This window comes from Mastacembelus armatus, chromosome 18, assembly GCF_900324485.2.
Source record: "Mastacembelus armatus chromosome 18, fMasArm1.2, whole genome shotgun sequence".
In the NCBI taxonomy this organism is placed as follows: domain Eukaryota; kingdom Metazoa; phylum Chordata; class Actinopteri; order Synbranchiformes; family Mastacembelidae; genus Mastacembelus; species Mastacembelus armatus.
The window spans coordinates 3,808,558-3,825,368 of NC_046650.1; the positions used below are offsets into that span (position 1 = coordinate 3,808,558).

General features: G+C 37.3%; 1 protein-coding gene across 1 annotated transcript in view; it reads right to left on the minus strand.

Annotated features, from left to right (window-relative positions):
- nrxn2b (neurexin 2b) overlaps nt 1–16,811 on the minus strand; it is a 368,462-nt gene that overhangs the window by 248,712 nt on the left and 102,939 nt on the right. Inside the window, exons 11-12 of the mRNA XM_026328570.1 lie at nt 7,456–7,629; nt 3,844–3,963 (exon numbers count right to left, since the gene is read on the minus strand). Of these exons, the coding sequence (XP_026184355.1) occupies nt 3,844–3,963; nt 7,456–7,629 (294 nt within the window). The remainder of the gene's footprint in view (nt 1–3,843; nt 3,964–7,455; nt 7,630–16,811) is intronic.

Below are 16,811 nucleotides of genomic sequence, written 5' to 3' on the forward strand. Positions count from 1 at the left end.
ATAATTATGCTAATTTCTCATTCCCTGCGGAGAATAAAAAGCAGTAGTAATCGTTCTATTGAAGTTCTGTTATTTTAGGAAAAATTAAAATAATTTTCATATCTCCTTTGTGCAAATGCAGGTTGGAAAACACATGAACATGCAAGTAACAGTATAAACAGCACACATGGAAAACTAATGCCTATCCAGTTTCAGAGATGTATGTGCCTACTGTAGAACTGGGCCATGAAACAATAAAAATAATTATTGCAATATAACTTATATGAAGATATGGTGAATACAACAACAATAGAACTCATTCTGTCCATGTTTTGACAGAAAACATTAACAGCCAATGATAATGAAAATAGTGACATGCTGAACCAATCATGTGGCTGGAAGACAGAGCATGTCAGTTAGTTTGATGCACACACCACAGAGTGTGGAGGAGCAGCTCCCATGCTAACGTTTGGGCTGCTGTTGCTGTGTACGTCAGGACTGGGAGCCTGATTAAAGAGATGATGAACTGAACAGAAAAAGTTGACGGCAACAATCAAAACTAATAAACGGACAGAGCCACAGCTCAACAGACGAGAGTGTTGTTGAGAGCAAGGTTACTTTAGTAGTGTGGAGATATTTCGGATATTTAAAGTCCAACAAGAAGCAAAGTAGCATGCACTGCAAAACACTGACGTGTATTTGATAAAAAAACAGAAACATGTTCTACTAAAAACAGGTAGTACCGAAACCTTTGTGCCACCTAAAGCAGTGCCATCCTCTAGAGCACATAAAATGCTTATTGGGTGAAGACCAAATTTAGCATGTTCTCCTTCACAATGATGGCTCACAGAGATTTATTTAATTTATTATATATAACAAATTTATTTTATTAACTTTATTTATTATAATAATAATAGCAACAACAACAACAACAATAATAATAACTTAAAGGATCCAAGCTACCTGCTTTCTATGCCAATAGAAATAAAAATACACAAAAAATTAAAAAAAATTAAACCCTTTCAAAGCCAATTATTTTAGCTATGTAGATGACAAATCAACAACACATGACTGTTTGACTGGAAATGCTACTTTGCTCTGGAAGAGATAAACCTTGTCAAGTAAACACTGCAGGTCATCCATACTTATTAAAGAAACCAAAATGATGCAAGAGCTCAACAACTAGACTATCAGTTTCATAAAAAATAAAAATGCTACCCAATGTCCTACCTTGGTTTTCAGAGCAGGCTCAAGAAAAAACAATCTCTGGAGGTTGACATGTTCAGAAAAATGTTGATTCGGTTGAAAGACTCAAGGATGCAAGGCTGCTTGTATGGCAAGAAATAAGGAAGCGCAAGCAGAAGAAACAGAGGACAGTGATGGGAAGAAGCCAAAAGTTCAACTTGAAGCAGGCTCTCAAGGTCAAGGGATGAAATATTTTTTTCAGTGTTTCAATCTGGCAGAAATAAAGCTAGAAGGTCAAGTCCAAAGATATGAGACTGTTGTGAGGAGGAAAATAACATACTGCAATAGAAACCAGCTACAGCAGTGCATGCATACATTAAAAGAGGGTGACATACTGGTATATAACACATTTGGAAGACACTGATTCGACAGTTGGACATTAATTGGACAGCCATGATAAAACTATATTTTTTCAGCCTTAAAATTTCCATTTGCTATTACATTTTGAAAGAACTGGTGGTTTGCTCTTGCATAAAGCATCCCACTAATATGCCACTGACAGGTCAGAGGTGCTGGTCTCTCAGATATTATGAATGTGTGATACTGTAGTATGGCAACCCCTTACCAAGAAAATATTGCACAGATTTCAAGAACATGGAGTAAGAGTAAGGGAAAGTGAACTTTAACCAGCAGCCTGTAACTCCATGATGTATTATTACTGCATATTCAGAAACAATAAAGATAATTCTGTGCTCTCATATTTCTGAGACTTTCCAAGAAGCTTGAAATCATTTAAAACTAACTGCGTAACAAGACTGCTTATAGTGCAGACTGTCAATTGTTCTACTTAAATCTGTCTTTTTGGTTCGCAGTTACACAACACATTTAATCAGGCTGCTGGTGAGGTCCTTTCCTCCACTCCACAAGCTCTCATAAAACAGACACACACATTCTATGTCTTTTTTTTTTCAGAACACATGCTGGTTGGCTCCCTGGTGCCACACACTTCTACCTGTCATCTTTAAAACCAGCAGGGTATAACCACTAACACTCCACTAACAACTCTGATGCAGGAGCGAGCGTCCCTCTCCTCTTTCAAGGATTGAGAGATCCCTGCTTATCTCGGCATGGCTGTCATGCAGACAGTGCATTTGCTATTGCCTTTTCCTTGCTTGAGACTTACAAGAATCAAAGAGGAACCTTGTTAATCAACCCCTTACTGTCATGCCCAGTCACATTCTGTCTGGTTAAGATGGCAGCCATCACGACTATGGCAACAGCACACAACAATGAAGGATAAACGTGTCGCTCTGCCTCTGCCACTGTTTACATATACCCATGAGGAACACTGTTAATTGTATATACGCTCTATGTCAGCAAGCTGAGCTCAGCTACACACTCCAAAAAATATCAACTGCACAACCAATTAACTTTTTGTTTTAAAATGTTGATTTGATTGAATTTGGTTTAACCCTCTGGGGTCTGAGGGGGTTTTTGGGGCCTGGGCAAATTTTGACATGTCCTGACATTTGTGCTTTTTTCAGTGTTTTTTAAACATATTAATGTCTAAAGTCTAATAACACTGTAATCAGCACAAAATTGGCTACAATAATATGTGAGCTTCAAGTTTATACATTATTGTGTTTTTGAGAAAAAAGTGTTTATGCATGGCTAGTGAAAAACTACAATTTTTTACTCACTGAAATAAGACCGCCGCTTCACGTGCGTAACGCGCCATCATCCAAACGCGCCGAAAAAGTGAGTAAATTCTATGATGAAGTTTGATATTTTGTGTCATTTCTCGGGGGCGTGCACATATTTATCTGGTTCACCTGAGATTATTTACATGTGAACAGTGAACAGAGTACAAGGCGGGACCGCATTACCTGTAATGAGGTGAGACAGGAAAAAACGGACTTCTCCTTACGTTAAGAAGTGAGACCAACACACACCAACACACCTGAACACTTACTACTCCACCAGCATCAAAATGCATCTTACTTTGACATAATGTCAGATTTCTTGTACTGGTGTATTTAAGTGTTTGATAAACATTAGGGTAAAGATTCTTTTTCAATTATTTTCAGTCTTTTCAATGGAGCTTTTACACCTTGACAATATCTATGCAAATATGTACATTGGAACTTAAGCATGCAGTCAAAGCATTAGCCAGGACCATATTAGCACACACATATGCTGTCAAGCCAGGAAAGACAAATTTCAAACCAATAAAATGAACACCACCCTTGCAATGAATCTATTTTGCCTTGTAATCATACCTCCCTTCCTGCTAGCCACCCGGTAAGTGACCACATGGCATGTACACAGGATTTAAATTACCATTTCTCCTCACAGCATGGGTTAGCAGTGCCTCAGGAGCCAATATATTGGTAAAGTCAAGGTGTTACTTTGAAAAACATGTAAGAGAACATTACAAGAGACCAACGATGGCTGCCAAGCCAAAATGAATAAGAAAAATACCTCAGTGTAATAGTGATCAACAACAAAGGAACAGCACTTTCACTAACACTTATTATTATGTAAAGTTGCATGTGTGGCTTTGTGTTAGCAACTGTGTCTGTGCACCACGTATCTACCTACCAACATCTCTATGTGCACCACTCACTCCAGCTATACACACTCAAACCATATAAACATTATTAAAAACTTTTTACTTACGGTCGTTGCAAAATGAGCCTCCATAGGACGTCATGCTGCAGTCGCAGGTGAAGCCCTCCCACTGCTGGAGACACACCCCCTGATGGTAGCAGGACTCCTCCGTACAGGTGGTGCTTGGTCCTGAGTATATGATCAAAGAGACAGTATAGACATAATAAGACATAATACTCATTCCAGGTAGTGAAACTAGGACTAAAAAGTAAATGTTGAATTTATATTAAGACTCAAATGGGCTCTGGATGCCCTGGCCAATCTGTATCTCTGAGTTGCTCAAGTAAGAACTGTAAGCCATATGAAGTGCACAAACCAATATATATATAAGGCTCCGTTGTTGTGAGTTGTTTATGTAAGTCCTTCTGCCCCCAGATGCTGATTTAATTTTAAGCATATAAACTCTAAGTAAACTAATAAATCTTCAGTCTGAATTGTGAATTGTTCACTGATGTGAAAGCCTAAAATACAACATAAACACCATATCTGTAATAACTTTGTTTAAAGACTCAGTGACTGAAACCAAATACACTAGGTGCTCATCCACTGACTCAAAGTGATTTGATTAATTTAATTAAGCTGCTTAAATGTATTCAGATTAAATTTGACATTAATTCAAGGTTGAAACCTGGTGTACTCGCCAGACTAGGGGCACATTTGCATTGGAAATGAATAGTGGTGGAGGCAGCTGCAGTTTAGCATCTCTAGCATATTTGTTTTTGTGTGTGCGTTTTCAGGGTGCTCTTTCCAGGCTGGCTAAAGACATTTAAACTGTCAAGTAGACAGCCATTCGAGCCATTTATTTAGAAAGGTAACATGACAGACTGCTTTGGAAATTAATATCTCTACTTCACATTATGCATGTCAACCAGCATTGTCTATGAACTTATAATATATGGAAAATAAATTACCAAGCCTTTGCCTTTGTTTACTTTTTTGAATCATTAGAAGCAAATAATAATAATTTAATCTAATCAGTAGTTTCACATAAATATTACTACAAATGGTTTGTCTCAAAATCATATGGAAGATTTATATAAAATTAGCATGTAGAGCTCTTCTAAAAAAAATTACATGTGGTGACTGTCATATTGGCAGTGGTGGTGGGGATTCTCATTAAAATTTCAATTAAATGCAAACATTTCCAAAGAACCATGGTTCAGTGCCAGACTAATTTGTTTCTGCATAGATAAACAGGCATCTCACATTGCCATTTACAAATGCCACAATTATAAAGATCCCCCCCAAACCTCAGGAAGTAAAAAAATAAAATAAAAACCAGTCCAACTAATCCGTTCCAAAATGTCCACTTAAATTCAGCACCATGTCTTGCTATCCCCTAAACATACTAATTGTTCCTACTAATGGTTCCAATTAAGAGCTAATTAGGCATATTTCCATAATTAATAACCAATTAATGTAATCACTTCCTCACTCTATTATTAGTAAACTATTGATTGACCAAACACTAAGAACCTGTTATTAAATGCCTTGGGTTTGTTGGAGCATAAAACTCCATCTGCTGTATTTTCTCCAAATCAGGAAAACACAGGGATGGAGTAAGTAGCCCAAAGTGTATATTCATCTCAACTCCCTTGTTGCTATTACCTGTGTCTACAACTAACAGCTGGGTTACAACTAAACATCTGCCCACTAGCAGAGTAGTATATGCTAGAGTGCTCAACTGTAAAGTGATTTGAGAAACTATTTTTATTAGTACTTTTATTAGTACTTTTTTTTTTTTTTATCTTGGATTAAAATTTAATCTCTGCTACTGTTCCTTGTCCTGATATAAATGCTTATGCCTCTCCTATTATTTTTTTCATCATTATATCCTTTTCCTTCCCTCGTGAGCTACAGTGAGTCAGCAGCACTCTTTATGTTCCTGTTCTTCAACTCTGCCAGTCACAGTCTCCTTCCATTCTCACCCCCTTTGTTCTTGTTGTGTGTTGTCAGTAGAGAACCATGCTACAAGGCCAAGCTCATTGTTCTGGCATTTGTCAGGCCTTGGGTCTATTGACACTGGAGCAGCAGCCACCTCTGATGAATCTACCCCCAGTCCACATGCTAACAATGACCTCACTGGCAATGATCCACCCAAGACAACACTGTGGAAATTTCCTACTTTACTACTCTTGCACAGAATTCAGAAATTTAATCTGAACAATTGCTGTTAGAAAATATCAGCAAATATTACAAGGATTACTTGATTTGGCCTGTCTTGTTTATGGTTTGGAATTATATTCTGAATCTGATTATAATAAAATTAGATAACTAGTCATAATTGATAGCTAGTCATACTTGTTTACACATTGATTTTTGAACAGCCTCAGGCCAAAGTATAGGATTATCTGTCACCCTTCTAAAACTGGTCAATTACGACTGCTCAGCTCCCTGGTTCATCTAATCATTAACTAATATTAGCATCCATTTCTGCTGCCTGCAGGAGTCAATATTATAGCTTAATGCGGTTTTAACTGTGTTCAGAGCAAAGTAATTGTGGTGTATATCTGTAGGCAGGTAATAAGGCTTGATGGCAGAAGTAGCAGTGTTAGGCATTGAAAGAAAAAAAAAAAAGCTGGATCAGTGCCGCATCAAGTCGGCCAGTGTGGCCCTCAGGGAAATCAAGTCTGTGCTCTCCGACGCTCAGTATCTCTGTATGCCACTGAGATGTGGTGACGGGGGGCACGGAGTGTGGTGTATGGAAGGCGAAATTCTCTAAGCCAAAATCCACTGTATTAACTACCCGACACAAGTGACATGCAGCCTAAGACATGGTGGTGAACTGAGTACAGCAGAGGCAAAATCACAACAAATGCAAGATTGATGAGGCAAAAGCCTATGTGAATTGGGTGTTGCTGAGATTAGCCCCACTGACAATAACATTAGAGGAGAGAGATACCTCCCTCATGCAGGTTTTATGGTGCAATAGAGAGGATATACACAGGGCAGGGGCTCAGATTTTAAAGACTAGACAGAGTTGTGAGAATTTGGGTGTGGTTGCTGGTGTATATCAGGGAATAACATCCACAAAAAGATGAGCAGAATTGCTGTAGTGGGGTCCACTGAAAACACTGAGCAAGTGGCAGTTTTGTGTGTAGTCAAGCTGTAGCTGGAAACAGATCCAATTAATGGGTAAAAACAAAGATAGAGAAACAAAGTGTCAGGTACAAATGTCCTTTTGACCTTGGCTATAATCTTTTAAAACCACTTTTACTTCTTTAACAGTTAACAGAACATATTATCACTAACTGAAACATCAAAAACACGTTTACGTTTATCTCCATATTAAACTCAGAGAAATTTAACTGCAGAAAACAGTTCACGTCTGTGTTTTTCTTTAATTAATTTTCTTGTCATCTGCTCAAACTGAGCAATCCTTGATGAGAAATCAGTCACTAATAACAAGAACACTGGATGTAAACACTAACCTTTAAAATCATTTGATTTCTCCCTGTTGATCCACAGAAAAACTAATTCTGATTTTCTTTACTTGAATTTGAGATGGATGTCATTACTAATTTGGGGATTCTAGCTAAAAGAATACCACGTGTTACAATTAAGCACACCACATATTAGGTATTAAAGTACTGTAAATGACATGAATACTTTCCCACTCACCATCGCAGCCTCGTTCCACCTGGCCCACCCTGTGGAGGGCATCTGCGATCAGATCAGGGAGTCTCCCATTCAGGTCCACAGAGGCCAGACAGCCCTGGTACCCATCCCGGGACGCAATTAGCTTGGGCAGACTGCTGTACATGTTCTTTGTCACGCCACCGATGTACAGCTCCCCTGCAAAACAGATGCATGGTACCATAACTAACCCATGAGGAATTTCACAACATTACTCGCTACTGTAGTAATCAGCATCTATAAACAACATACATTCTGTATAATTACAAAAATGTAAACATAGTGAGCTAATAACCACTTTAATTTAAATATTAAACTGACAACATTAACATTCACATGATTATTTGGGAAGTATATTCGCTTCAATAATACACAGTTCATCAGAAAACAAAAATAAATAAATAAAATGTCTGGGTAGGAAGCAGAAAAAGGGTTTCACCCTCGATCACTACAGTCCCAATCATGTAAATCTTTTGTTGGCATTCAGTATCAGTTAATACATCAAAAGTGGTTATGGATACATAAGTCCATTTGCCTCAATCTGAGGCTTGACTGCTAATAGGAATAGAAATAATATTGCTATTTAAATATTAATTAACAAGAACTTTAATGTACTCTACATGAAAGTAAAAAGAGTCTGATCAATAAGAGAACAAGGCCAAGATCACACTGAAATAATTACATCTACACATCTTATACTTTACACAGCAAACTGTACTCTCTGCACCTGTTCATGTTTTTAGCTTCTTGATTTATTCATTCTACAGTAGTCTTTGTCTAGAGTCTTTGTTTTCTGCATCTTTGACCTGTCCATGGTCATATGGAGGATCATGTGAATTACTGAGTGTGTCAACTACTAGTTACTACAGTGTGCTGATTAACCACTGTGAAGGTGTGTAATACCATATACAGACACAGACAGTATACATTAGAGTCAACAACACACAATAATTTGACACATTTGAAGTCAAGCAACAGAAACAATGGGTGGAATGCTCCAGAAAGAGGTTTGCTTACTCAACTATGGCGACATCAAGAACATATTTTGACGACCAGATCTACCAGGGTACCAGCGGGGCAGCAACTGTAGTGTTTGCCCTCCAGCTGCCCCCCGACCTCACACTGATTTTGTTCCCTTTCTCTAAGATTAAGAGTATTTGGGAAGTGTTTAATATTATAATATACAAATAAATATACTGTAAAAATATTTGTGAATCTTTTGTTCCATTTACTTTCAGAAGTAGAATTGTACTTTTATTTTTTATAAAAGGCCCCACATATACCACCTTCTTATGCCAGTCTACCAAAACCTTTTGCCACCCCATTTGGTAGATCACACACTGTCATGGCAAGAACAGTGTTCTATGCTGCTGTCTGTTGGGGGAGTGGCATTATGGACAGGAACTCTGGGCGCTGGGACAAACTGGTGAAAAAGGCCAGTTCTGTGTTAGGCAGGGGGCTGGACCCTCTCAGAACTGTGGTGGAGCAGCAGATATGGAGGAAATTGCTTTATATAATGGACAATAATAAACACCCCCTTCATGACATCCTGACTAGAGTAGCAGCTGTAGTGGGAGGCTCATCTCATTGCGCTGCAGAACTAAGAGGTTGAGGAGATCCTTTGTCCCCACAGCCATTAGACTTTTTAACATTAACTGTTGATAGTGAATATAGTGAAATTTCTGTGTAAAGTTAATATAAGAGCTGCTGGACAATCTGAATTTCCCACATGGGGGATGAATAAAGTATCTACCCATCTCTCTATCTATGTATAAATTTCCAGATCTGCCACTCTTTAACGATTACATGATTCAAAGAAGTGCATTATAGTTGACACGAATTTACTGTAAAGAATCAAGGCCAAAGCAATGAAAATAATATTTAGGTGCTTTTGGACCAAATTCTTTTAGGGACTTAGTTTTACAGAGTACCCTATTGTGGTGCTCCCCCAAGAACATATATACCCTTAAGGCTGTTTGCACTTGCCCCATGAGTAGGAATGCTGAAGTAATGTAAACTATCTGATGATCACTACAGCAACAAAAATGTTTCTTTTTACTCAGAACCATCAAAATCTCTGTGAATTTTCATTCTTGCATAAACATAAAGGCTTAAAAAAAGCCTGGTCTTCATCACCAGTCCATTATTTTTATACTGGTAGACAAAGCAGTCACTATATCAAATCAAATCAAAGTTTATTTATTTAGCACATTTAAAAAAACACAAGTTGACCAAAGTGCTTCACAATATAAAAATAGTAAAGAGAGAGAAAGTACAGAGTAAATGGTATAAAATAAGAACCAGAACTAAATGCCTTACTAAAAAAAATATGCTTTTAATAGAGACTTAAAAGCACTAAGATCAGTAGTTAATCTAATTTGAAGAGGGTTTCACAATCTGGGAGCCACCACTGTGAAAGCTCAGTCTCCCCATCTCGACTGAGTCCAAGTTAGGAGATAAGTAGGGGCTAGTCCATGTAAAACTTTAAAAGCAAATAATAAAATCAAATCTAAAAGAACAGGGGGGTGGGGGTCAAAAGCCAAGCTGGACTGTTTTGGGCTAACTGAAGACTGGAAATAATAGATTGGGTGACTCCAACATAGAGGGCACTATAGTTGTCCAAACAGGACATGGTCAAGGCATGAATAATTTTCTCAAGACCAGGTTTGGTGAGAAAGAGCTCAGCCTTAGCAAGCAGGCAAAGTCAAAAGAAACAAGACTTAACAACTGACACAAGTTTTTCACTACTGAATTGAAATTGAAATCCAAATGGAGAGAGAAACTATTTTTCAAAGCGAATACACAAGGTGCTTTCATTTGCTGTCATTCAAACTGAGTTAGTTCTGAGACAGCCATATTTTCAGGTCATTAAGGCACAGTTCTATGCACTATGAAAAAGGGGTCCATTCCAAATGCAGATCCCACGATCCTGTCCATAGATCAATGCCTTCCTTAAGAAGGAAGGAATATACAGTACAGAGCAACACTTTTTCATGAGGAAAGCAGGTTTTGCGAATCCACAGTGAGATGATATCTCAGTGCACTGGTACAATTAAGGTCTGTTTAAATTACAACATAAAAGTAACTATCAATCTACTATTTAAGCCAAATCATTTTCTCTCTTTCTCTTCCAGTCCCCTGTTCTGTAAAGTTGTGCAGAAAATGCCAAGTTAAATTCTAAAAAACACAAAGAGGCCTTTGATGTAAGTGCATATGAATAAACACAGTTTAAAATGCTTCAGGCATTTCTCATCACCAAAACTCTTACTTTATGTTTTATCTTTAAGTAGGCATAAAATGAACATCCAGCAAAACCCTTCACACAAGGGTGAGATCCTGCTACAAAGGCAGAATCTTCAGAAAAACTAAAACACATATCTATATATTTATTTTACAGATGAAAACCGGAACTTTCAACTTTAACACTCCAAGAAGCATTGAGCCACAAGGTCAATTAAATGTGGACTCTGTGTAATGGAATGAGTCAATGATGTTTGCCAACCTCTCACTAGAATTAATGAGTACTTGACACTTCATATTTCCCAGCTGGGGCTCCCGGGCATTATAATCAATACAATGAATTCATTAGCTGTCCAACTGAGTGATGTCCTGAAATCATGACTGCAAGAACCATTTAGCAAATATGAAATTATTGGTACAGAGTTAATCTCTAAAGAGCAAACAGCATATTGAGGGTCCAGTAACTTACTGCTTAACTGGAGTAGGCAACAGAAGGGGAAGGGTTGGGCCAGATGTACTGTAAAAATTTGTTATGCAAGTTTTGTGTTCTTTTAGTGGCTTAAGGACTACAGAAGATAAATATTATATAATATGCAGCACAAATGCAAACCCACTCCAACTGGGCTCTCAATGTGTTCAGTCTAACGTTGAAGAGTTTCCTTTGAATTACAGATAACGTCCTTGTTCATTTGGGCCACAAACAGTTTGTTCCACAGCATAAATTACAACTCATCCACCTTGTGTACTCTGGAAGTTCCAGTCCTTAGCATATCAAAGCTGCTAGCAGCAAAGTTAGAAACACACAGTGTAACTAACACTGATGCAAGCAATACATGCATAAATTCATAAATATGAGGGACCCAACGTAAACTTCTGGTGTGTCTTTTTTTTTTCTATTTATATATTAGAAGACATTTTTTACATTTAAATGATGATACATCTGTTTGTGTACAACTATGATTTCTAAATTGTATCACAATGTAACACAAGCACATAGTAATAAGAGATATTGACTTTTTTTGACTCACAGCTAAAAGCTGATGATCACTTACATATTAAATAACTTAGCAGGGCTAAATCATGCTGCTTTTGTTATGCTGTGGGTAAAGTAATATAATATGCATAAGACTGATATCCAAAATTTCCTCAAGATTCTTGCTACATATACAGAACTTAATCTATGTTCTTGGCTTAATGATTTGGGACATTTGATAGAGTGGGCAGGTTAGAAAGATGAGTAACTAGTTTCCTCAAACAAACTGTGCCGTGCTCTGCTGTTCCAGCAGTAATGAATGCCTGAGCTGCTGAAGTGCTCAGAGCAACCCATAAGACAGGAGCAATTACAGCCTTCCAGACATCACCAGAGACCACCACCTCCACATCTCTATGGTTACCATAATGACCTCTCAGGGGCCAGCGGGAGGAATTGGGATACTATGATATTGGGTCCTGCAAAGTGTCTGACAGCACTTTCTGAAAGAGCACTCTGACTTGATATTTACACTTGACAATCATGTGTTTCAGGGGTTTCTAAAGTTAAGTATTCAGTGTGATGATAGCTTTAATTTGTTTTCCATGCTGTGAATCCCCCATATTGTATAGCCACTTTTATTGATCCAGAAAAATAACTGGAAAGTACTAAGTTCACTTTCGTGATGCCTTACAATGATGACTTGCCCTCTAGCAACTGTCCATTGTGAGTCGTTCAGTTTGAGCTGCATGATGTAAAATGATATCTACTCTGTGGAAAACAAATTGTTGGAGTATCATATGATTATTTTCTATACAGTACGAGGCAGCTTGAGTCATGAAGTCCCAATGTTTACTGTATATGACTGTCATGACTCAGGATGGTTGACTGACTGTCCATAGCAAATGTAGAGATTGCATCCACAGGAGAGACAGACTGAAAAGAAGACATATTAACTCTGGCTATCATATGCAAGGCTGTGGAATTGGAATAAACAGTGTGCGGATTCTGTTTTATTTAGTCTGTCCCTGTTGGGGAGTTACCACCGGCTAGCCAGCTGTCTGCATCAGGCTGTCTTGTCAACACAATGAGTGCAGATTAATTAGTCAGCCAGCTTTCAGTTTCTGTGCTCAAACTGATCATTAAAGTGGACGCCTGGACTGAGTTGAAGCCTCTGCTTCTGACAGTCCATGTGTATTTGTATGGAATAGATTTTTTTTAATATAAAGTTATACCCATGCGTATTTTACTTTTTGCATACTTTATGTTGTAGATTTAATTTTCAATTGATATAATTTACATCCCTGCCTATTAATCTAAACTAACAAAGTGAAAACATGTTTTACATTATTTGCAAATTCAATATAAACAAGTGAATAGTATCTCAAGCCACAGTGTAGTATTTGGTCAGAAAACTGGCCACTTACCATTACAGTAGTTATGTGCAGAGGAAAATAATGTGTGTAAGGCCCATGACAACTGACTGAATTGCTTCATATACAATACATGATGGATTCCTGTTGTCTAAAAGTTTACTTCTTTGACTTATGTTTAAATACAGTAGCAGTGTTAAGCCATTTATTTTCTTTAGTTAATACACCTTGTCAGCTCAAGATAAGACCTGTATTTCATCTTTGCTTGTAATTGGCTCCCAAGTGAAGTGATGCTATCCTCACTAAAATCTAGCAATATTGTGATATACATTATTTATATCTATTATATTATACCTATATCAGTTTTCTAATAAGAATGAGCCACAAATGCGCAATACCTGGTCTCATCTCTAACCCATACTAAACTCCCTCTTGCCAGCTCCCTGGCAAACACAGACTATGACCATTAACTTTCATTTGAATGGTCTATAAGAATCCCTGCTGTCCTCTCAAGTCCCCACTCTCTCCTCCCTCTGTTACTTGAGTTGCTTAGCTCTCATGCTGGCTCTAATTGACAAGGATTGAATGATTGCTGATGAGATACACAAAAACACATGAAAACACACACATATCTGCCGAGGGCTGTGCAAACAAATGACTGTTAGGCAGTGAGAGTATTAGGCAGTGCTGGGACAATGGCAGCCAGCAGGAAGATGCAGGGAATCTGTGATTGCTAATTACAGAGGTGCTCTGATTTGCAGAGGCGCTACAACAAGACAGTTGTTATAGAGAATAAATGTTGGCTCTGCATGTGCGTTAATTGCTCATGCTAAATTTTAAGTTGTATAATTATGTTCTGTATTGTGTTTCTGTTTTGGATGCATTTCTATCTGAAAACAAATGATATACCAGGAGAGGTTTTGAATTATGCAAGGTAAAAAAACACTGAAGGCAACTAAAGCTCTAATTATTGGATACTGTAGTGACATGTTTTCATTAACATGTGCATGCTTGCTGTCTTTCTGTAACCACAGGTGGTGTAATATATTTTCAAAGTCTCTCTAACTCTCTCAGTATAGGCAGTTAAGTTAGTGAAAAACCAGTAAACGGAGTGATTTAAAAAAAAAAAGTTAAATTGTTAAATTAAAAGATTGTAACAAAGTATAGTTCATTTTGTCTGCTTTTATTTTGTACACTGTCACCACAATAGAAATCAGAATTTGATCAACGGGTAACAAATTATCTAGTCAAATGCTTAGGCAATGATGAGTGAACCTTTCTCACACAGTTCATACCACATGCATGAAACTGGGCTTCTAATGTACGATCGTGTTTTTTAGGCACTTATTTGATTTTTGCATGGCAGCATGTAGTCTACACTCATTTTAGTTATGTAGAAATGATCAAACAGTTCTTACATGCTAATAGCAATCAGCTCATTATTGTATTAAGAGCAATAGTGTGTCTAGCCCTGAATATGTTATTACCAAAGATAAGATTCCTGCAGGTACCTAACAACTGTTCAGGCACAACAATTATGAATTTTCAACAGGAGACATATGCTGAGCATTTGCAGTTTGATCCACAACAGGTTATTAGAAAAATGGAAACAAATTTTATGTTTGCTGTAAGGTGTTTGTCATAACTGCATATATCAACATCTATGAACATAGATTTATAAATAATTTAGGAAGAATTAAAGGTACATAAAAAGCTACAAAACTAGACTACATGTCATTTTTATCCAGGTCTTAGTGTCAGTGATAGCACTGGTGGTAAGTGATACCAACAGTACAGTATACACTCTTTGAATGGGACCCAGTGGTTTTGTAGCAGTTAGGGCCATACTGCACTATTTCAATTAACATTAACATCTCAACAGCAAATCAGTGATATTTACATACTAGCACTGCTTGCAACTACACCTGTACATAAATTAATATGATATAATGCTAAAATTGAATCTACTCAACAAGAAAAACATTATTTAATTCATCCCCATTATTTCTGCGGTGTCTCTAAGCTCCTGCATATGAGGTTAATAAACCCCTTGACACAAGGCTTTACAGCATATCTAAAGTCCCTCAGCTGCTCTATAACCATTTATGACATAACTTGTTGTTTTACAATTATACAAGGTGAATCTAATCCATTCCCCTACAGGAACATATATCTAGCCTAGAATAAAAACATCAAAATGTATTATTTTTAAAAGACCCTGACACAATGAATTGGTATGTGAGTCATTGAGAGAAGTCTGAATACTGTATGTGCCAATGCTTGCTGGTGACACGTTCGGTAAGATTGTATAGTGACACAGACAGGCGTCATTACACACTTTCATGCTTCCATTCTCCCTCTATGAAATGTCATTTTGTATTTGGTGTCCTTTCGCTTCGACTTAGCTGCGATCTGTTCTTTGTACTCCACTTCACTTTTTCTCACTTTGCTCGGTCACTATATTTTACTCTCCATTTTCCTTTTATTTGTCTTCAATTCTTTGCTCTTTCATTTTCCAACCACACTCTTGGTGCTCATAAAATCATCACTTTGACTTTCTTCAACTCCCTTTCTGACCCTTCTGCCTTTGCTTTACTTGATTTTACCCTAAATAATATCTGACACGAATAACATTACAATTCACTTGTTCATTCCAGCTATTTGTTTGTTTTAGTGGCCTAATTTTCATTTCACCTGTTAAAACTGTGATTGACTGTGGACCCAAAGAGATTGTTTCAGATATTACATCTAAAAGTTCTGTTCTCAGTGAGGAGACGCCCATTGTGACAGCGTACGTACGTCTTGCTATGAGGATCCTTGCAGGTACTCCATAATTTGCTGTCCATGGAACATTTGTGCAATTTCACTCCATTCTGTTTCTACTCTCAATATGAGTGCAGATTAAATAATTACAATATAAATACCTATAATTGAGTTATTAAATGCAAATCACATATATGTGGGATATCATATTATGGAGGAGGGAAGATCTAACTTTTTAAATCTCACTTTCTCAGATGATGGAGAAGGGAAGCTGTAGTGTAGGGAAATAAAAACACCCATGTCAATATTCCATTGCCAGGGGAGTATAGAGCCAATGATTTAAAGTATGACAGACATGGTAACAAACCAGGTCCTTGCTCTCCTAAACAGACCTGCAAGTGAATGTGACAAGTGTTTTCATTCTTACAAATTGTAGTGGAGTGACAATTTCACGGAATCTATAAGTGAAAAAGCAGGGGATCAATGGCACAGCATTTCTGGTGTTAGGCAATCACCTTCAATTTCCAAAATGTCTTACATCAGAATGGTCTGTTTTTTAACAACATTTGTCGACAAATCATCTTTTGTACAATTGTGTCTGTCTGCTCTATTTATTTTTCTTTTTTTAAAAACGACCTTCTTTTCCCCATTTCTATTCTCGCATCAGAAAAAAAGGCCTTTTGAATTTTACCTTGAAAGTTATTGAAAACCAGGCTTCTTTTCTGAGCCATTTGGGGAGAGGTCATAAATACATCATTATGAAAACAGACAGGGCTTAATTGCCATTCTATTTTCTATTTTTTCTTTGGATGAAGGAGAATTTAATGAAGCATGAAAGTGCTTCCTTTAGTTTGCCTCACACACATACAAAATGCTTTACTGCATAGAACTGTTTTATGTTAAACTGTTTAACTACAAGGAACTCATCATTTCAGCACTAATTTATATTACTCTGCAATATATCTCATTTTTAATTCCAGACACAGTAATACAAA